At 36.6% G+C, this 23069-nt stretch overlaps 1 protein-coding gene across 1 annotated transcript in view; it reads right to left on the bottom strand.

Moving 5' to 3' along the window:
* LOC125850167 (uncharacterized) overlaps positions 1 to 23069 on the bottom strand; it is a 79535-nt gene that overhangs the window by 42179 nt on the left and 14287 nt on the right. Inside the window, exons 11-22 of the mRNA XM_049530052.1 lie at positions 21030 to 21178; positions 20747 to 20849; positions 20582 to 20677; positions 20459 to 20514; positions 20247 to 20370; positions 20018 to 20080; positions 19869 to 19928; positions 19625 to 19786; positions 19254 to 19327; positions 19070 to 19163; positions 18623 to 18759; positions 18444 to 18524 (exon numbers count right to left, since the gene is read on the bottom strand). Coding sequence (XP_049386009.1) covers positions 18444 to 18524; positions 18623 to 18759; positions 19070 to 19163; positions 19254 to 19327; positions 19625 to 19786; positions 19869 to 19928; positions 20018 to 20080; positions 20247 to 20370; positions 20459 to 20514; positions 20582 to 20677; positions 20747 to 20849; positions 21030 to 21178 — 1199 coding nt within the window. The remainder of the gene's footprint in view (positions 1 to 18443; positions 18525 to 18622; positions 18760 to 19069; positions 19164 to 19253; positions 19328 to 19624; positions 19787 to 19868; positions 19929 to 20017; positions 20081 to 20246; positions 20371 to 20458; positions 20515 to 20581; positions 20678 to 20746; positions 20850 to 21029; positions 21179 to 23069) is intronic.

Raw genomic sequence — 23069 nt, 5'->3', positions numbered from 1 at the left:
TAATTAGAAATTGGAGTTAAATTGAACATAGTTGAAGTCCAACAGCAGACTAATGCATGATAGCAGGTTACAAAGGAACATCTATCTTCAATTTCAAGAAACTCGCAATACTCTGCATAAAAAAAGAGATTCATACCATGATATGCACCACAAAACCATATTCCTCTCTTCCCTTGGATTTGATATAGCTCACATGAAGCTTTTGATGCAGCAACTGAGGGGACTGGGTGGCTTGTTCTCCACTTAACCAATGGATGCTCTGGTGTATGAGGAGGATTGACGGTGACAAGATATGATAGCTTTGAGTCACCAAGATTCTGTAAATTTGGACAGCTCATAAACTAAGACTCCCCACTGAAGAGCATTATCTTTTACTTTCTAAGAGAGCAGTCCTAAATCACTGGATTCCATAACACACCTGGATTATATTGAGCCACTATGTCACACATCCTCTATCATTCATGGTTCCAAGAAAGTTACAAGCACTCCACGTTGCCGGGTTGCGAGGCAGGAAAGTTTTGTCATGATGAAGAAAAGTATCACTGTCATAGGGGAAGAGAAAATGATTTTGCATTTTGACATGATAAGAATGATTCTGCCCTTTAAGTAGATCTCGTGGTCGTGGCTAGAATTTTAGAGGCAGAATTATTAACTTTTTTAATCTCGACTCCCAGTTCCATTTTCATGTTAGCTCAGAAATCTAACAGGTTGAAGCTATGAGTTTGACTAAAACCAGCCACCATTAAAATATTCATTTAACTGAATTTCACTAAAGCACAAAATTAGAACTACTCTGATTATAGAAAATATGAATATGAACATGGCTATATTTATTACCTTTTCTTATATAAAGAAAAACCAAATTAGTGATGTCAGTCTACAAATGAATTTTCCTAAAAAATTAAAAAAGAAAAGCAAGTCCAAGGTATTCAAATAAAGGAGTCGAAAGTACCTATAGACATATTGGAAAGCACCCTGTATTCTTATTTCATCAAATGTTGCCTCTTTGCCTAACTTTCTCAGAGTATCTGGAGCATGTACAGCGAATATGCATCCGTCATATACTTCTGTGGCACCATCAATGCAAACAATGGTACAACCTGCAAGGGCTCTTTCTTTTACACTTAGAATCTGGACTAGTTTCTAACTATGCCTATCTATTATTTTGTTAAAAGAAACAACACAGCAAACTCTTGCAAGAAGACATAAATAAAAACCAAGCTAGACCTTCCTTTGTCAACACAGAATTTACTTCACAACCAGTTCTTATTTGGCAGCCTCTTTTCTCAAGCTCCTCCTTAACCTGGATTCAATGCCCCATCAAAGCACTCTCAAGGATGATTCATGCTTAACAAATCTTGCAAGAAGGTGAAAATTGGTAACTATGAAAAAAATAATTGCCTTGTTTACATATGTATGATCGCCTTGTTACAGTGAGCAATTGAGGGAGACCAAAGAGATTTAAAGAAAGAAATGAAATCACCTTAGGCACAAGATAAAACGATACAGGTAATTCAAATTCAGTATCTCACGTGCAACATATTCAATAATAGGCACAATCTATGTACAAAGTATTCTAACAGAACAGTAGGTAAGAGAATTAAAACCTGCAGAAGATGATGGTTCCAATAAAATGAAAGAGTGGAATAAGCAGAAAACCCCATTACTCTGTCAGAGGGGCCGGAACAAATTAAAGCACATACTGGAACCTGTGAAACATATATGTGAATTGCTTGTTGCAAGATTAACCTTTTGAATGAACAAAAAAGCCAAATACAAGTATCAAAATCAATAACAAGGACAAACAGCAGTCTCACCAGATAAGCTTTCTGAAATAACTCTGAATAGCCATGTGATTTAATAAATCTCCCAACGTTTCACTGCGATCAATGTCAGGATTGTTGTCCAATGCTTAAAGGTAACTGCAATGCAGTGAGAAACATATTCATGATGAAACAAACTTCATTGAAGAATGGTCTTTTCTTGACACATTAATAAAGGAAGTGTACAAAACAGAACAATTTAATCCATTTCAATCAAATGCATGATGTTCAAATGAGCAGAGATAACTCTGTGCTCTAAAATTCTAATAAGATCAGTACATCAAATACTAATAAGAAGTCACACATGTAAGGATAAATAAGTTATTGGTACCTTATGACATCCTGCTTGAATCTGAAAATTTCTCTAATCATTTGCCAAAAATACGGATTAAAGAGATTCTTCTTTTGTGCAAACAAACTAGAAAATCCATTTCGGGTACCCCATTCACAACCACGTCCTTGGTCTAAACTCACTGAGAATGACATATCAGAGATCTCCATATCAATTCCAAGGCACTCAAAAAATTCCATCAGGTTCGGATAAGTTACCTATCAAATATAGCATTTCAGCATCCACATATGCTCGCCGCGAAAGATGGGATTCAAACAACTCGAGCTACAATCATTTCCAATTGAATGCTCCCAGAAAATGTTGATATGCAAAGTTCATTTGCAATGTATGCCTTGTTTTTTTTGCCACATAAAACTACTACTACTATGTTGGCTTTGTCACAATTTGTCAGGCTGGAGACAGCACATATAATATTTTATGAATGCACATAGGTGATGATGCTTTGGGGTGTACACACCAAACCGTCAAGCCAAATCAAACCGACGAACTAAGTCAAACAAAAAAAAACCTATTTGTGCTTTGGGTTGATTGTATTTGTAACATCTCGCAACTAGAAAGAACTAGAAGGAAGTTTAAAATCTGGAAATAGTTATTTTTTTGGAAAGTATAAGAAAATCTGGAAAATTGCAAGTAAGTTAAAGTTGAGTTTTTGGTCAATTTCAGATGGCCATAACTACTAGCTCAGGATGAGTTGGTGTAGTTCCAGATATGGTTGGGAAGCTCTTGGAATGATCTTTCCAATGCCACCAAGTATGTGTGATTCCGAGTTCGTATGAGCAAGTTATGCCCTTTGGAAGTTGGGTTGTTAGATTAAGGAAATGTCCAATCCGGAAATATAAGGGGTATTTTAGTCTTTTCACTGCCCTATTATTTTAATCCGATTTTAGGAGTTTAATATGGGTCAATTCAGAACTTAGTCAGTTTTAGAACTTGGGATTTCACGCTAGCGCTAAGGAGAAAGGAGAAGAGAAAAGAAGAAGGAGAAAAGGGCAAATTCATCAAGATCGATCAAGGAACTTGGTGTTTCGCCAAGGATTTACTTCTATCAGGTATGTGAGGCTCTCATAACGTTGGGGTCGTTCTCCCATGTGCCAAGCATATTTATTTCAGTTTGGATTCGTCCTAAAAGCATTTGAATATTTGTAACACCCCAGAGAATTTTTTCGAACTAAGACTCGAGCCGTCCTTCATGTGGAGTGAGATTTTACCGAGGAATAAAATTTCTTGAGTGTTAATTTAAGATCCCTAGATGTAGCACATTGAGTTCCAAGAAGAGTTGAATTGGAAATAGTCATTTTGGAAAGAATCTGGAAAATTTGGCTATGGAAAAAAAAGGAGTTTTTGGTCAACTTTGAGCAGTTGTAACTCCTAGCTCAAAATGATTTAGGTGAATTTCCAGTTATGTCTGGAAAGCCCTTGGAATGATCTTTCCAACGCCACCGAGTTTTCTTGATTCCGAGTTTGTATGAGTGACTTATGCCCTTTGGAAGTTGGGCTGTTGGCACAGTCGCACAGTCGCACAGTGCAGNACATATATAATATTTTATGAATGCACATAGGTGATGATGCTCTGGGTGTACATGCCAAACCGTCAAGCCAAATCAAACCGACGAACTAAGTCAAACAAAAAAAAACCTATTTGTGCTTTGGGTTGATTGTATTTGTAACATCTCGCAACTAGAAAGAACTAGAAGGAAGTTTAAAATCTAGAAATAGTTATTTTTTTGGAAAGTATAAGGAAATCTGGAAAATTGCAAGTAAGTTAAAGTTGAGTTTTTGGTCAATTTCAGATGGCCATAACTACTAGCTCAGGATGAGCTAGGTGTAGTTCCAGATATGGTTGGGAAGCTCTTGGAATGATCTTTCCAACGCCGCCAAGTATGCGCGATTCCGAGTTTGTATGAGCAAGTTATTCCCTTTGGAAGTTGGATTGTTAGATTAAGGAAATGTCCAATCCGGAAATATAAGGGGTATTTTAGTCTTTTCACTGCCCTATTATTTTAATCCAATTTTAGGAGTTTAATATGGGTCAATTCAGAACTTACTCAATTTTAGAACTTGGGATTTCACGCTAGGGCTAAGGAGAAAAGAGAAGAGAAAAGAAGGAGAAAAGGGCAAATTCATCAAGATCCATCAAGGAACTTGGTGTTTCGCCAAGGATTTACTTCTATCAGGTATGTGAGGCTCTCATAACGTTGGGGTCATTCTCCCACGTGCCAAGCATATTTATTTCAGTTTGGATTCGTCCTAAAAGCATTTGAATATTGATGATCTTGATACCTATTCTTGAATTCATATATTGTTCTTGAATTTGATTGAGTTGGGAAGTTCCTGAGTTCGTTACGTTGCATTATAGGGTCATTTCGAGTTAGGTTCTTAGGTACATTTCTAAAAGTAATTTAAGAAAAAGAACCGAGTTTGGGTGAATCAGGGTTGGAAAACGAAGAAGAAATTTCGTCGGACGAAATTAAGGGGTGGCCGCGCGTCGCTTGCCTAGTGCCCAGATTTGATCATTTCAGCTTCACGTCATGGAGCTGACACGAGGTGTTCTGCCTCAAAAGATGTTTTCGGAACCAAAATTAAATTATGCCTCTGCGTCGCAGACCCACCTTCAAATATTGATTTTTGGTCTTTTCTCAAGTTTAACTATCTAGAATCATTCCTAAACATCATGAGATCTTTCTAGTCATAAATCTTAATCCTTGAATCCATAATTCAATTCAAGGATCAGTTAAGAGTCACGTCAAGAGCACTTAAGGTCAAAGTCAAGAGAAGTCAAGAGCCAAGTTAAGATGAGTTCTTAAAGTTTACAAAAGTCTTTCACAGATGTTTTAACTTTGTTTTAAGACTTAAGCTTTGAGTTCAATAAGGATGTAAAGTTGAAGTTCTTTTCTTCAAAGAAGTATATGGGGACTATGTATTCCCAAAGAGATTTAAAATGTTTTCACATTTAAATAAGAGCAAAAACTGAGATTTCCAAAGAGCCTTCGGGCTAGTTTTCAGAAAAAGTAATCGCTTTCTAAATGAAGCAAGAGGGGAAACTTTGATTTCCAAGATAGCCTTTGAGCTAAGTTTTTGAGCACTAATCTCAAATCACAGAAGAAGTATGTTATAGGATGCGCTGGCAGCGTGAGGTAGATCACTGTATCATCACTATAGCGCTTATGTGATGGTTGTCGGTTAGAGAAACTCCCACATAAGTTATTGTATTTTATATACATCAGTTATTGTATTTTAACATACATTTCAGAGTTATGTTGTATCCTTGTATATACACAGAGTTGACATCATGTTTTTAAACACCTTTTCTTTATATTGCACTTGTTTTAAACTGCTTTATATTGAAATGAATTTAGTTAAGTATTCATGAGTTGAGAAGAGTCAAGGTAAGTGTTTCTTTCAGATTCCCTTTCAAGCCTATGTTGTTTTAGCATTCCAACTCGCATACTCGTACATTCAATGTACGGATGCCAGTTGGCCTACATCGTCTTATGATGCAGACACAGGTAACTAGGATCTGCATTTCGGCGCATCGTTGATCCAGTGAGCAGTTCAGAGTTTGTTGGTGAGCCTCCTTGCATTCCGGAGGATCCATTTCATTGTTTCCTAGTTTAGTTCATTAGGATGTTGTGGGTTTGTCCCAACATCCATCTCAGTTGTTATTAGAGGCTTCATAGATAGTCATATGTTAATTCTTTAGTCTTTTCATTGTCATTATTCCATGTTGAGACTTGAGTTTGCCTTAATGGCTAGTTAAATGTTCCTTTATAACACTCTAGTTTATTATATGAACTTATCTTTGTTAAGTTTAAGTCTTCCGCTGAGTTAAGTAAGCTAGGCCAAGGGTTCGCTTGGGGCCAACAATAGTCTTCGAGTGTCAGTCCCACCCAAGGTGTAGGCTCGGGGCGTGACAATATTGGCGTTGAAAAAAACCCGACCATTCTTGGTTTGTTTGATTTGGCATTGAAAAAAAACCTGACCATTGTTTGTTTGGTTTTAACAAAAAAAAGTCAAACCAGCCAAAACCAAACCAACATAATACAGATGTAATTTTCATTTTTTTATACATAAAAGTATAAATTATAATCTACTATGTAAATACTATTTTTCATTTTAGATTTGGGCTTGTAAATATTCACCGTCGTAAGCACATGATCCAAAATCCTAATATAAAGGCCAAATAAAAAACTAACAAGAGAAAAGAAACTTCATTCCATAGAACTCCAAATTTGAAGTCTCCTTCCCTCATTCATCTTACTCTGTGCTAGTGTTGTTTTAATTGAGTTTGTATTGAAAATAGTTAGGCGACAAAATCTACCACCCCATCTTTTACTAATAGCTCTTGCCTCAAGTGCAAGTATTGGATCTTCTGCTACTCCAATTTTAGTCATTGTAGTACAATGCAAGATATATCTTTTGGGAGTTTTTATTTGGTATTCTGTTAGTACCTTTTTAGTCTACCAACAATTTTATGCATGGAAATTAAATCAGTAGCTATTAATTATGTTTTTATGTTTTCTTTGTAATAGGTCCTCTGTAACAGTGTTTTCCCTGTAGCAGTTGTTTTCTTGTTTTCTGTGTAGTAGTTATTAGCAGTAAGGAGGTTATTCCTCCACTTTCTCATTTCAGTTGTAGTAGGAAGTTATTTCCTTGTTATTAGGTGGGTGGTTAATCACCAATGTTGTATTTAAGTTATTTGAATTCAATGGAAAGATAAGCAGAAAATTAATCAAGTTTTTGAGTAATTCAAACTCAAGAGATCGTAGGTTCTCTCTTAACGAACCAACACCATAGGTCGTAGGATGAAAACATTTGATTTCACACTGCAACGCCCCATAACCAGAACCATATCAGGGGACCTTAACAACTTGGTATCAGAGCCGGGGGTTATGGGAGACCAAATTCAACATCAACTAGCACAATTAGTGAATTTGTTCCAAGAAGAACGTGCAGCCAATTTAGCCAGACATGAAGCAACAAATGCTCGCTTGGATGCACTCACACAGGATTTAGTAAATTCTAAGGTCGATTCTGATTCAACCGAACATATCAGTCAAAATCGCAGTTGGAAGAGTAAAAACAGAGTGGCGGGAGGGTCAGGATCAGAAACTGGTGGAAGTTTCATCATTCCCCGACATACAAAACTGGATTTCCTACGATTTAATGGCCAAGAGGACCCTTTGGGATGGTTGAACAGGTGTGAACACTTCTTTCGACACCAATAAACTATGGAAGAAGAAAAGATTGGACTTGATTCTTTTCATTTGGAGGGCAATACGCAACTTTGGTTTCTTCAATTAGAGACAGCTCTGCTTCAACTGTCTTGGGATGACTTCAAACGTCATTGTAACCTTCGTTTTGGGCCACCAATCAGAAGTTAGAAATTGGGTAAGCTACACCAGATCGGGTCTGTGGCAAACTACCAAGAAACATTTGAGCAGTTAATTTTGCGGGCTGGTACACTTACGCAGTCACAAAAAATTAATCTTTACATTAGCGGTCTTACTGATTATATAGCAATTGAGGTTGAGTTGCATAATCCTCTATATTTGGCTACGGCAATGAGTTTATCCCGACTTTATGAACGCAAGAAACAACTCATTTGTTTGCAATTGTTAGATGCTTACAAATCAAAGACAACAGATTTCTCACCTCAACAACATGTTAGGTTTGTGAAGAAATTGACCAGATCTAAAATAGAGGAAAGACGACTTAAGGGACTTTGTTTCAACTGTGATGAACCATTCACTCGAGGTCATCAGTGAAGGAAGTTATTCTGGATTGATTTCATTAATGATGAAGAAGAATTAATTTCCACACTTAGCGCTTGAGGACAAGCGCGATTTGAAGGAGGGGAATAATGTTGGTACCCTTTTAGTCTACCAACAGTTTTATGCATGGAAATTAAAGCAGTAGCTATTAATTATGTTTTTCTGTTTTCTCTGTAATAGGTCCTCTGTAACAATGTTTTCCCTGTAGCAGTTGTTTTCTTTGTAGTAGTTATTAGCAGTTAGGAGGTTATTCCTCCACTTTCTCATTTCAGTAGTAGTAGGAAGTTATTTCCTTGTTATTAGGTGGATGGTTAATCACCAATGTTGTATTTAAGTTATTTCAATTCAATGGAAAGATAAGCAGAAAATTAATCAAGTTTTTGAGTACTTCAAACTCAAGAGATCGTAGGTTCTCTCTTAACGAACCAACACCATAGGTCGTAGGATGAAAACATTTGATTTCACACTGCAACGCCCCATAACCAGATCCATATCAGGGGACCATAACATATTCTTACTGCAATGCCTTATTACGCTTGTATTACAATGCGCACACACACATAATTTATGAGCACTTAAGCATTTATCAAACGCGCAACCAACTAAGTAAAAAATAAAGGCATAATACATAAATATGTCCTTTAACTTGGCCTCATTTCACATTTATGCCCTTCAACTTTGGGTATGATCGTAGGCACTTAAACTTTTATATAGTTGAACAAGTAGACACATGAGTCTTATGTGACATAATACACGTAGGACACCACATAGGATGCAAATTGTCATGTAGGATGCTACGTAGTACGCATATGTCTATTTGTTCAACTTTATACAAGTTTAATTGTCTTCTTGTGCACACTCCAAGTTGGAGGGCATAAATTTGAAATGAAGTCAAGTTAAAAAAGCGTATTTATATATTATTCCAAAAATAAATGCTTACAACTAAACTAGTTGGATCATTTTATTATAAGTTTAGTCAAACATCCGCCAACCATACTTACCCCATTGAAGACCATAAAACCAAGGTCAAGATCGATGCCATCCACGGTAACGGTGTTAGCATAGCCGCCGAGATTATGTTCCTTGTCATAAATTACAACTTTGACCCCAGATTTTGCTAATTCATATGCTGAAACCAGTCCACTTATCCGTGCACCAACCAACTTCTACTTTCATGTTTAAAATATAGGCTTCAAAGTTACAAACTGCAAAAACAATTTAAGACTTTGATGAAACATTAGTGTATTGAGGCATAAATTTATAAAGGATGACAAATGCATTAGCACTAGCTATAGAGTCACCTATGGGGTCCAAGTTAATAATTAAAACTAATAAAATTACCCGCGCCTCGCGCGAGAATTTAATATCACAGAATTTATAAAATAATACTTAAAATCTACCAGTCATTAAAACTAAAACACTATATTATCTTACATACAAGATTATGTAGTAACGAACATTAATAATGTAAAGGAAAATGAAAATTATAACATCTTATCATTTATCCTAATAATATTAGCATAAATTAATGACTGTAAAAATACATACCTGGATTTATCACAACCTTCCATAAAAGTCGCAACTCTTCATTAAAGGCACAACTTTTCATAAAAGTCACTACATTTCATAAAAGTCACAACTTTTTATAAAAGTAACAACTTTTCATGAAAGGGGAAGGCTAGTTTTGGAAATAAATAAATTAAAAGGGAATCCTGATTTATGGTGGCGCCATGTAGGCAGGCCTAGGGTTTTCTTTTATATATATGATGATATATGATATATGATATGATGAGTTCATATTTTCAAATCTTACCCAATTTAGAAAGACTCATTCAATTCAATTGTATCTATTAATGATGTAATGCATATTTAATTTACCAAAAATAAATTGTCATACTAATGCATAACAATGACTTGTGTTACTTCTTATTAAGTATGATTACACCATTTATTAACTCTAATTAATCTTCAATCTCAAATTAAACACATCTTCGACGACAGTGACTTATCAAAGAGATTGACATGTTAACTTCCACCCTCAAAAATTAATTAAATTGACATGTTATATTTTCTTGAAAATAACTTTTACTTACTTCCAACTGCGGGAAAAAATGTGTGAAAATCACTTATTCTTTAACGAAAATCATTTTCATGTTCTATACAAAGTCATTTCGATTCTGTCCTAAATTGACTGAATGATAGAGGAAGATGAAATTTAAAAAGGTGGGAATTAAGCACCTAATATAAATTTATGTTACACGTCAAAAATTATAAGTTCAATTAAATTTGTACCTCTAATAGTACATTCGCCCATGTTCCTACTTCCCACCCTAACCCTCCACACACACACCAAAAAATTAGTTAATTTGTAAGGTTATTGTCACGCCCCGAGCCTACACCCTGGACGGGACTGGAACTAGAAGACCTTTGCTGGCCTCAAGCAAACCGTTGGCCTAACTTACTAACTCAACGGAAGACTCTAAGCATTAATACAATGATCAAATGAACCTACTCAAATAGATTAGCATAATAACTTAGAATGTTTAAAAATCAACATTCAATTTGGCCAAATGACAACTCAAGTCTTAATATATGAAATGATAATGTAATGACATCTGACTGCTAACTATTTATGAAGCCTCTAAAACAAAGAGGGATGTCGGGACAGGACCCCCGATCATCCTAACATCTGAAAGACTAGAAGGCAAATAAAGGAGTCTTTCGGAATGTAAGGAGGCTCACCAACATACTCTGAATGCTCAAGCTGGATCAACGAGGCGCTGGATGCTGATCCTGGTTACCTACGTCTGCATCATAAGAAGATGCTGGTCAACTGGCATTAGTACATTGAATGTACAAGTATGCAAGTTGGAATGCTAAAACAAGATATAGGATTGAAAGGAATCTGAAGAAACACTTACCTTGGCTCTTCTCAACTTCTGAAAAACTTAACCCAAGTATAAAGCAATAAAGCACATGCAGTATATAAGGCTTACAAACCAGTTGAAAACATCTTAGTTCGTTAAAGAAAATGCAATAACAAACTCAACTTGACTCATCTAAGAAAATAATATAATCTCAATGGGAGTTTCTCTAACCGACAACCACCACTATGAGCCTAAGTGGTGATACAACGTTCTTACCATAACGCTGCCAGACTGTCCTATACTTTGCCGTCATATAGAACTACTTAACTTAGTGGATCCACCTACTTAACTTATGTGATCATTTAAAAAGTATGACCCATTAATACCCACGATGGCTACATGGTTTATGGAGACTTGATTTAATATGAACTCACATCCCCATATCAGTGCTCAATACTACTCCCAAAAATATACTTAGCTCATATGTTTTTAAAAAAAATCTTCTTTCTTTGGTTTGAGATAATTACTCAAAACTTAGCTTAAAAGCTCTCTTGGAATCGATGTTCCCTTTTCTTGCTCAAATGTGAAAACATTTATAAACTCTTTGTGAATACTTAGTTCCCTTATAACTTTTTGAGAAATTAACTCAACTCTTTACTCTTTGCTTAACTTGAAACTTAAGTCTTAAAACAAAGTTAAAATGTTTTTTAAAGACTTTTGTTAACTTTAAAAACTTTGCTTTGACTTGCTTCTTAACTTCTAGACTTGACTCTTAACTTCTCTTGACTTTGATCCTAACTTTCCTTGAATTGGATTATAGATTCAAGGTTCACGATCTCATGTTTATGGATGATTTAATGATGTTTAGATGTACCTTAGAGTGTTGAAATCAACTAGAAAACATAGGTACATTGCTAAGGAACAAGTACGAAAAGGCGGGGAAGAAATGGGGAGAACTGGCGTCCCTGGCGCTCTGAGAGGTGCGGGGCGCCAACCCTCAAAGTTCAAAGAGCTTGCTATGGCGTTCTGGCTGGCAGGACGCGCCAGAGCCCAAAGTTTAGAGGAACTTTTGTGGCACTCTGGGAGGCGCGGCGCCCCAACCCCCTCCCTAGAAAACTCCAAACTTTCTTCTTCATTTTTCAACTCTAAACCCTCTAATTTTATTTAGTTCTTTCCCCAAACACTTAAAATCATTAATACCCTCAATATACAATAGATTCAACTCAAAATTACACCCAGAAACATGAATCAAATCATCAAGAAACTTCAACAACACAATCCACAAGAATTCAACGAAACTTTCAACAATGTTCATCAAGAACTCAATTTCTAAACTTTCAAAGACTTAAATTCATTGAATTGAATCATGGTTGGCGCGTGGGCGAACTAACCCAACGCTTTGTGATCTCACATACCTTGCACGGATCACCCCCGATGAAATCCACAAGCTATCTGTAACATCCGGCAATTTGAAATAACTATGAAGAGGCTTAAAAATCGGAAATAGTCATTTTTGGAAGGAATTAAAAAATCTGGAAAATTTGGCTAAGTGTGGAAATCAGTGAGTTTTTGGCTAACTTTGAGCAGTCGTAACTCATAGATCAGGATGATTTAGGAGTATTTCCAGTTATGGTTGCGAAGCTTGTGGAACGATCTTTCCAACGCCACCAAGTTTGCTCAATTTTGAGTTCGTATGAGCGAGTTATGCCCTTTGAAAGTTGGGCAGTTGGCAGGGAATCCGTCCGGAAATTTTAAGGGCATTTTGGTCTTTTCCCTAGCCATTTCTTTTGGGATTATATTGTTGTGTTAGGCTGATATTTGGATCATTTTCTCCCATTTTAAAAGAGAAAGAGTTAGGGTTCTTGAGTGAAGAAGAGAAGAAGAAAGAAAAGAAGGAGAAGAAGAAGAGAAGAAAGAGGATATCAACAAGTTTCCGTCAAAGATCATCGTAGATATCGTCGGGGGTGATCCCTATCAAGGTATGTGAGTTATTAGTGTGGGTTTATCCTTTCCCCCACACACAAAACTCATTATTATTGAGAAAGATTGGATATGTTGTTGGGTTGTGTTGTTGATGTTGTTGATCGTATTGTTAAAGTTATTGTTGGTTGTGGGACATGATTTGGTTGTGTGTTTGAGTTGAATCTCTTGTATATTGAGGGGTTTTGATGATCCTTAATGTTTGGGGTTGAATCCATTGAGGTTAGAGAGGTTTAGAGTTGGAGAAAAGAGGGAGAAAAGTCGGTTTTTCTAGGGAAGGGTCTGGCGTGTCGCGCCTGCCAGCGCGCCCCAAAGGGGACTCTGAGGTCCAGCCCTTGGGGCGGCGCGCCTCTCAGAGCGCCAGCAGGTTCTTTCTGAGCTTCAAGGGCTGGCGCTCCGCGCCTTGCAGAGCGCCAAGGACACCAAGTTCCCCCTTTCTTTCCACACTTTCTCATGCATGTTCCTAGGTATTGTACCTATGTTTCCTAGTTATTTCCAACACTCCAAAGTGTTTCTAAACATCCCGAGCTCATCTAAATACGTGTGATCATGTACCATGAATCCATAGTTCAATCCGAGGCAAGTTAGGATCAAAGTCAAAGTGAAGCTAGAGTCAAGTCAAATAAAGTTAAGTAATAAGTCCAAGCAAGTCCTCTAAGCTTTTCAAGAGTCGTTATTGAACGTTTTAACTTCGTTTCAAGTTTCAAAGTCAAGCAAGAGTGTAGAGTTCCAAGTCAAGAAAAGAGTCTTGAGTTTCAAGTTAAATCAAGAGCATAAAGTTGAGTAAATTTCTCAAAAAATATTAGGGAACTAAGTATTCCCAAAGAGGTTTATAAGTGTTTTACATTTGAGTAAGAGGGGAACCATGTTTTCCAAAAGAGCCTTTGGGCTAAGTTTTGAGTAATTATCTCAATTAAAGAAAGATGTGTTTAAAAGACACTTATGAGCCAAAGTATTTTTGGGAGTAATATTGAGCACCGAATTGGGGACACGAGTTCATATTAACTCAACTCTCCATAATAACCATGCGCCAACATGGGACTTGACGTATCATTCTTTTTAGATGATCACGTAAGATTAGGTTAGTGGATCCACTAAGCAAAAGTAAGGTCCTATATCACGGCAAGGTATAGGATGGTCCTTGGGCAACGTGAGGTAAAACGTTGTACCACCACTAGGGCTCATAGTGGTGATTGTCGGTTAAAGAATCTCCCATAAAATTTATATTACTTTTATCTAAATAAAGTTGAGTTGTTATTGCTTTAATCATTAACGAACTAAGTTATTTGAAATGTTTTAAAAGCTTTATATATCGCATGTATCTCATTGCCTTATATATATATATATATATATATTGAGTACAGTTAAGTTATTCTTGAGTCGTACAGGGCCAAGGTAAGTGTTCTCTTGTATTCCTTTCAAGCTTAAGTCGTAGTTCAGCTTTTCAGCTCGCATACTCGTACATTCTATGTACTGATGCCAGTTGGCCTGCATCTTATTATGATGCAGATACAGGTACCCCGGATCAGCATCCAGCACGTCGTTGATCCAGCTGAGCACTCCAGAGTCAGTGGTGAGCCTTCTTGCATTCCGGAGGACCCAATTATTTTGTGTACTTAGTTTTGTTCTATTAGGATGTTGCGGGGTCTATCCCAACATCCATCTCAGTATATTAGAGGCTTCATAGACAATCAGTCAGTTAGTTTTGAGTCTCTCTTCTATGTATATATATAAGTATCCTATTTTGAAACTCGAGTTGCCTTTGTGGCAAGATGTTATAAGTTAAGTTGTATTTGTAACCTTGCGTTTGCATTGAATTTTCTGTTGAGTTAGGTTTCCGCTGAGTTAAGAAAGCCAGGGCAAGGGTTTGCTTGGGGCCAGAAATGGTCTCCGGGTGTCGGTCCCGCCCAGGGTGTAGGCTCGGGGCGTGACACTATCCTTGACGAAGTCGACGAATCTTGCTTCCTCTTCTCCTTTCTCCTCTTTTCTCTCTTCTCCAAGCCCTAGCGTGAACTCTAACTTTTCTAAACTGACCAAAATCTAGTTTTTACCCCAATTAGTCTCCTAAAAACTAATTAGAATAATTAGGTAAGGAAAAGACTAAATTACACTTCTAAAATCCGGATTAGACTTTCCTTAATCCTACATCCCAACTTCCAAAGGGCATAACTTACTCATACAAACTCGGAATCACGCAAACTCGGTGGTGTTGGAAATATCATTCCAAGAGCTTTCCATCCATATCTGGAAGTACATCTAACTCATCCTGAGATAGGAGTTATGACCGTTTGAAGTTAACCAAAACTCAACTTTTCCTAACTTGAACAAATTTCCAAATTTTCATTCTTTCCAAAAATGACTATTTCCAATTATTAGCTTCTTCCTAGTTATTTCAAATTGCGAGATGTTACAGTTATATTTTTATTTAGGTAAAAAGCACAAATATACCCCCGAATTATTATAAATGGTACGTCAATACCCTCTGTTATACTTTAGGGCTATTCATACCCTTACCGTTAATATTTTAGGTTGTTTATACCCTTGAGGTTAACGGAGGGACATGTGGCTTCATCTAAACGGTTCAACTAAATTTATTTTAATTTTATCCATAAATTAAAAACCCACCCATAATCAAACCCGTATGACCCGATAATTTAAAAACACATAGGGCCATACCCAAATCATAACCCAAAAGCACTAAAATAATTTCATTGAATACTGCACCGAATTTCAATTTTTATTTTTCACCAACTTTGTGATCAAATTCATCCCTCTAACATTTGCAAATCGAACATTGTTATTTCAGCATAGATGTGATGGAGAATGGTGATTACACAACAAAGATCATAGAATGAATGAAATTACAGAAATGTATGAGAAATTAAGAATTGGATTCGCTGCCGACGTTTTTTGCTTGTATTCGCCAGAAATATAGTTCAGGTAGATCACAAATGGAATCAACATAGACTTGGGGAGATCTTAGGTGCTTTTCCACCTCCGATTCCCCATGCTCCATTGCCGTCAAAGTCAATATCTCCAACCCAGATTAATCAATCTCTCTTCGACACTACAAAATTGACTTTTCAATTGCCGGTCAAGATTATATGTTTGTCATCGATGGCGGCGGCGCTGAGGCCTGGGTTTGAGGAGCACACAGCGTCAGAGCCGGGCGGGAAGCAATGGTGAAAATATGGTGAAGGAAATAAAAGTGATGAAATCCTGTAGCCATTATTTATCCAAATTTGCTTAAGATAAATGGGTCATGGGCGGGTCATATGGGGTTTTTAATTTATGGATAAAATTAAAATAAATTTAGTCGAATTGTTTAGATGAAGCTATGTGTCCCTTCGTTAACCTCAAGGGTATACACAACCTAAAATATTAACGGTAAGGGTATGAATAGCCCTAAAGTATAACAAAGGGTATTGACATACCATTTATAATAGTTCGGGGTATATTTGTCCCTTTTCCCTTTTATTTATTTTGGAAAGGGAAAAAGGACAAATATACCCCCGAACCATTATCGTAAATGGTATGCAGATATCCTTCGTCATACTTTTGGGCCATTGGTGCTCCGCCGTCCAAAAACTAGAGCATATATGTCATTCACTCTAACAGAAGACTAAATAGGGACACGTGACACAATCTTATTCGTCGATTCGATATTTTATAAATGTCAAGTCGATGGATAAGATTATGACACGTGTATATCCGTTAGTATAAAGGGTATATATGCTCTAGTTTTAGGACGGCAGGGGCATCAATGTTCCAAAAGTATGACAGAGGGTATCTGCATACCATTTACGATAGTTCGGGGATATCTTTTTCCTTTTTCCCTTTTGAAAATATTCTTTTACTTAATTTTACTTCAAGACACAAAGAAAATAGGTGATAAAATCACACTTACTATGAAAAAAAAATAATGGTCTAAATATTTTAAAACGTCATTTTTCGCATATAATGGTTAGGTGGGAAAAGGATGGTATAAGTAAGAAACCATTTTTCAAGCTTCATAATAATCTTGCTTTTTCCAGTGAGATTTTTCAATGCTTTCTCATAAATTTCTTATAGAGAAAAAACAAAAAAGATGCAAAAATAAAAACCTATATTTTTTTACCATGATAATTGAATAAAATAAAAATTCAAACAGACCAAATCTCTTTTCTATTCTTTTCATTTTTTTTTATGTCAAGGGAAACCCGCAGCCGCTACCCTTTGGGTGCTCACAAGGTAAAGCTCCTACTCCTATGCAATAGCTCGCAAACCGCACAAGAGAGGTAACCAACACTAGGCAAGCCTGATGCGACAAGGTCGATCCAGAAGGCAAACCCCGCACTGGGCAAGCCTGGTGCAACGAGCTCGACCTAGAAGGCAAACCCCGCACTAAGCAAGCCCGGTGGTATGAGCTCGACCTAGAAGATAAACCCCTTGCTTTCGCTGGCAAGGGGTTTCGAACTTAAGACCTCCAACATGGAAGTCCCAAGCTCAAACCACTGGGCCACCACTGGGCCACCCTAGGGGGTAAATCTCTTTTTTTCCTATTTCAACAATAATAAATTTATTCAATAGCTTTTATTAGGTTATTGAAAAAAGTGCATAAAATACATTACAAGAGAATCACATAATTAAGCATGACACATGTTTTTCATGTTGTTTTGAGGAACAACTTATTTGCAAAGACAAAATTCCAACATAATATTCCAAATGAAGAAACTCTAATAAGCTGAAGGCATAGTAACATTGTAAGGATCACCAAATGTTGCAACATTCCCTGGCCTTGAAAATACAACCTACAAGGTAAGAAGCACCACTTGAGTTGTTTTATTTCTCAAATTTGGTGAAACGGTTTCAACATTCATCGTAACAGAAATGGAATAGTTTCATAATTTCACTACCATTGCTTCAACTTTTAAGTGAAGTAGCTCACATAATTTCACATGATACAAACGAAGTTCAAGTTTCACAACTACCCTTCACACAAAAAAAAAAAAAAAAAAACTTTCTGAGAACATGAAGCGCCATGTTGAAAATATGAGTGAATTAAAGTTTGTCCCATCTCTAGACTCTAATAACTTAAATTTCGAGGTAAGTGTCAAAAACACACCTAAACTATCCTTTTGTCTGAGTTTCACACCTAAACTACTGGGAGTATGAGAAACACACCTAAACTATCACTCATAAGTTTGAGAAACACACCTCAAGTTAACATTATTGACATTATTTTCATTCTTTGAAACCTACAAGTGCCACTGAGCACCATCAACATACTGCGCCTCCTGTTTTTCACTATGCATCAACATTTATCTTTTGACCATTGGTACTATTATTTAATGCAACATTTATGTCCAAAAAGAAAAATTGTTCGAGTCTTGAGATGTGGTTTTACCCTATAAAATATTTTTAAGGGTTTATCACCATACCTGATAATCTCCTAGGGTGCACGTTTTAAATCCAGCAGCAGAGTAGTCAAAGTAGTACTCCCATGTCCTTGTGAACTTTTCATCGAATCCCAAATCACCAAATTTGGCTAGTGACACAGTAATCAATAGTCAAGTATCAGCATTTAGAACTGATCAAGCTACAAATTGTTCATCAAGGGAACTGTTTTAACTCAACATAGAAGGCTGTGGACTTATTTTGGATATGTTACCTTTTGTTTCTCAGGAAGTTCTTTCGCCAACATTTCAGTGTCTTATAGTAATGAATTCCTATATCTTCCAGGTGCACTACACTGCATTTATATCATTTATCAAATGTTTTCAGAAAGAAATGCTTTTGAAAGATTGACAAGCACGCTGGTGCAAAATCACAAAATAAACTCTTTGTTACCATAGTCTTGATGCAGCAGCCATGGCTGATGTTACTCGACTTAGTGCAGGCAAGCATGCACCTGGGAATATATACTCTTTTATGAAGTCTGAGCTTTGTACGTATTTGGCATACCTCGTGTCTGGCATTGAAATGAACTAAGGGAAGCCAACACTTGTGAGAAGCAGCATAAAGAAACAAGGGCGACAAAACAATGAGGGAAATTGATGTTGGAAAATGAACCTCATGTTAGAAGAAGAATAGCCTGCCTTAGATTGTTGGGATACCTGAACTATCTTAGTTCATGTATTAGGAAATTAATTCAAGTATACATGTATTGTTTTGTTTATTAACTAGGGAAGAGGAAAAAGTTCAGTATTAAAGTAAGGTACATATACTAGACTAGATTCATGCTAGAAGAAGTCTGAACAAACTGGACTGTGTTGAGGGGTCACTTCAATTCATTACCTGCAGAACTAGAAGCCCATCTTCTGCCAATGCAGACTCGCAGCAACTAAAGAATTCCCCTATGAAATCATCACCAATATGTTCTAACACCTCGCTGAAATGATAATTAGTATAGTTTTATAACACTGGCTTGACATGTAGTGTGCAGTAAAATATGTCACGATATAGATGAATAAAAGCTCACACTAATATAATCCTGTCATATTTGTCCTTATTTGGCATTTGACGATAGTCACATAGGAGAAATGTAATTTGATCCTGTGAAAAGAATTCATTGAATTGAATATTAATAGATAACCCTGGCTTTAAAGTTGCTCGGATTTTGCTTGCAAATGCTAAGCAGATCATGTTCCCATGTTAATCATCTTCGTACAATTTTGGGAATGCTAAGTACAAGAAGCATTTAGTTGTGCCTAAGCTGGCCCAGACACCACCATCAATAAACAAAGCATTTTAGTTAGAAGCAAGAAAATGGAAGAAAATTTAGTTCATGAAGTGGAATTTCTTGGTTGTTTTATCATTTGCCTCATCTTATAGCAATTATAAGTAATATACCTGAAGGTCTGCTTGGTCAACTCTCAACTGTGCATACTTCAGTTGCTGCTCGGAGAGAGTTATACCAGTATATTTACATCCTGTTTGCTTGACAGCTTCCATAGCGAAACTTCCCCAACCAAATCCAATCTCTAAAATGTGATGTTCCTTGCTAATTTTTGCCTAAATAAAATAGAAACAAAATCTAATTATTCCTGAAATTTATGTAGCTATGGTGACGATTATCATTTAGTTGATGACTTACCTTTTCAATGAGTAGAGAAATCTTTCTCAGCTGTGCAACTTTCAGGTCTTCCTCATCACTCTAGAATGAGAATAAAGGAACGAAGTTCAGCTTAACATCAGAAAAAAAAAAGAAAAAAGTAGCAAGCATTTAATAGTTCAGGAGATAACCTTGAATATTGCACAAGAGTATGACATCGTCTCATCCATAAAGAGTGAAAAGAGTTCATTACCCTGGAAAAAAATGTAACACCATAATGCTTATCATCTACACAATAGCAATCCATTTTAGACAAGAAACTTGCAGAAAAATGGAAGGTAGTGATAAATAATACTGAACTTGCAAAAATATGGCAAGGATTCATGAGTACTTCAATGATGTAATATGCAAATTAATTACCAGGTTATAATGACGAGAGATATTCCGACGAGCCTGAGTCAGGGTGTTCCGTTCTGAAACATGTCGAATGAAATATTTTGCAGATGACAGTGCTGCTGTAAAAAGCAATGGTGTCCACCAGCCTCTAGAGCCATCAAAGTGATAAATAAAGAACTTAGAGCATATAAACATAAGTTTATGTATCTTGGTTTCAGGTCAGTAATCTATTTTACCTTTTCATGCTAGACCTTTTGACAGATGCTTTCAAATCTCTGTTGGCAATAAATATCTGCAAAGGAACTCAGGGAAGCTAAGTACCAACCAAAAGCTATGCACAAAAGATATCATTAACTCACCATGAAAAGATTAAGAAGACCTTCATTCTTATCAACAAAAGAGAAATCCCCATGAATAAAAGCATCAGCAAAGCCTAGTTCAGCTTGAGTTGCAATCTGTAAGACATTATCTATGTCACTGAACTTTAAACTTTTTGGTTTATCTTTTTATCACTATCAATTTACCTTCCAGTAGAACTGTGTACTATGAACTCTAAGAGAAACTTTGAGAGAGCATTTCTTCTCTGTTCCTTGGAAGGTGAAAATTTTGCCTCCTTCTTCCAACAAGCTGTATATTATAACATATAAATAAAGTTATTAAAAGCTCAAAAATCTTCCAAGTAATATTCTGGCATTAGCATGAATGATAAAGCCAATTTTGAAGCAATGAATAATATAATAACAAAAAGTACATATGTGTATCCTGTTTGGGATTAAAGTAATACAAGGTGAAACTATCATCACTCACATTATGCATCCTGTTTGAATGAAACTTTTGAGAAATCTAGTAACGAGGAGGCGTGCTCCAGTTTCAGGCCAGGTTGGTACCATATGCTTGGGGTTATCCAGAATACAACAATTCCTTCTAAGCATGCCATCTGCAGCAGCCACACCAGCCTGAGGAGGACAATCATCTATATAAGAACAAAAGCTGCAAAAGACTCCAAATTTGTTTTTAGTTTGTTATTAACAGAAGTAGTATATACAACCTTAAGTCCATCCTCATGGAAGCCATAGCCTGAAATATTGCAGCAAATATACATCAATAAACAGTGAATCACAAAGCGGAAAATAAAGTTTGTGCACTAAAGGGAAGTGGAAAGAAAACTAAAATTCTCTCTGCAAAAATAGCTTGGCAGCTAGTTTAGTCCCCTAAATATCGATTTCATCAAAATAGAAACGTAATTGGGATAAACAGATTCAAATTAAACTTATAAGCTGAAATATTACAGGACTAACAGTTAGAGAAACTGGTTCACTAAATTGAACAAAGTTGAAGAGTCCAACTGTAGACTATGCACAAAAGCAGGTTACAAGGGAACAGATATCTTGAAGCAACTCTCAACACTCTGCTTAAAAAGAGATTCATACCTTGATATGCTCCACAAAACCATATTCCTCTCTTTCCTTGGATTTGATATAGCTCACATGAAGCTTTTGATGCAGCAACTGAGGGTACTGGATGACTGGTGGTCCACTTAAGCAACGTATGCTCTGGTGTGTGAGGAGGATCAAGGGTTACGAGATAAGGCAGCTTTGAATCACCAAGATTCTGTAAGTTTAGACAGTTCACAATTTAAGAGAAATGACTTCCAACTGAAAACATTATCTTCTACTTTCTATACAAGGTCCTAAATCACTGTATTCCATAACACACCTGGATTATATTGAGCCAATATGTCGCACATCCTCTATTATTCGTGGTTCCAAGAAAGTTACAAGCACACCATGTTGTTGGGTTGCGAGGCAGGAATGTTTTGTCATGATGAAGGAAAACGTCACTGTCATAGAGGAATGTAGAATTTTAGAGTCAGAATGGAGGCTAACTATATTAATCTTGGCCTCCAATACAAATTTCATATTATCTCAGAAATCTAGCAGGTTGTCGAATCTAATTGAACTTCACCAAACCACAAAATAAAGCTCCTCTGGTAACAGAAAATACAAATATATATACAACGTAAGTGATGTCGGGCAATAGATAAAAAGTAGAATTAAAGAGGAATGAAATCCAAGGTATTCAAATATAGGAGTCGAAAGTACCTATAGACATACTGGAAAGCACCCAGTATTCTTGTTTCATCAAATGTTGCCTCTTTGCCTAACATTCTCAGAGAATCTGTAGCACGTACAGCGATTATGCATCCATCATATACATCTGTGGCACCATCAATGCAATCTATGGTACAACCTGCAGGAAGGGCTCTTTCATTTACAGTTAGAATCACAAGTAGTTTGTAGCGCACAGCGAACTCTTGCAAGAAGCCAAAAGATAAAATCAAGCTAGACCTTCTTCATTTGTTGTTACAGAATTTACTTCACAATTAGTTCTTATTTGGCAGCCTCTCTTTCCCAGCTCCTCCTTAACCTGCGTTGATATTGCCATCGAATCACTCTCAAGGATGTACATGCTTAACTTAACAAATCACAGAAAATAGTAAGAACTTTGAAGTATCTATGAATGAAAAATCACCTTGTCTATATGTGATTGCCATCTTACAGTGAGCAATTGGGGGAGACCAAAGAGCTACAAAGAAAGAAATAAAAGCACCCTTAGGCACAAGGGCAATAAGATGAGTAAAAGCTAAGCATTCCAATTCTGTATTTGTGTGCACCACATTTAACAATTGTCTATAATCAACACACAAAGTGTTCTATCTACTTGAACTGTAGCTAAGAGAAAAGAACCTGCAGAAGATGTTGGTCGTGGAAGAATGAAAGAATGTAATAAGCAGAAAAGCCCATTACTCGTTCCGAGGAGCAGGACCATATTGAAGCACATATTGGA

This window comes from Solanum stenotomum, unplaced genomic scaffold, assembly GCF_019186545.1.
Source record: "Solanum stenotomum isolate F172 unplaced genomic scaffold, ASM1918654v1 scaffold14630, whole genome shotgun sequence".
In the NCBI taxonomy this organism is placed as follows: Eukaryota; Viridiplantae; Streptophyta; class Magnoliopsida; order Solanales; family Solanaceae; genus Solanum; species Solanum stenotomum.
This window is presented reverse-complemented; position numbering and strand designations above follow the sequence as displayed.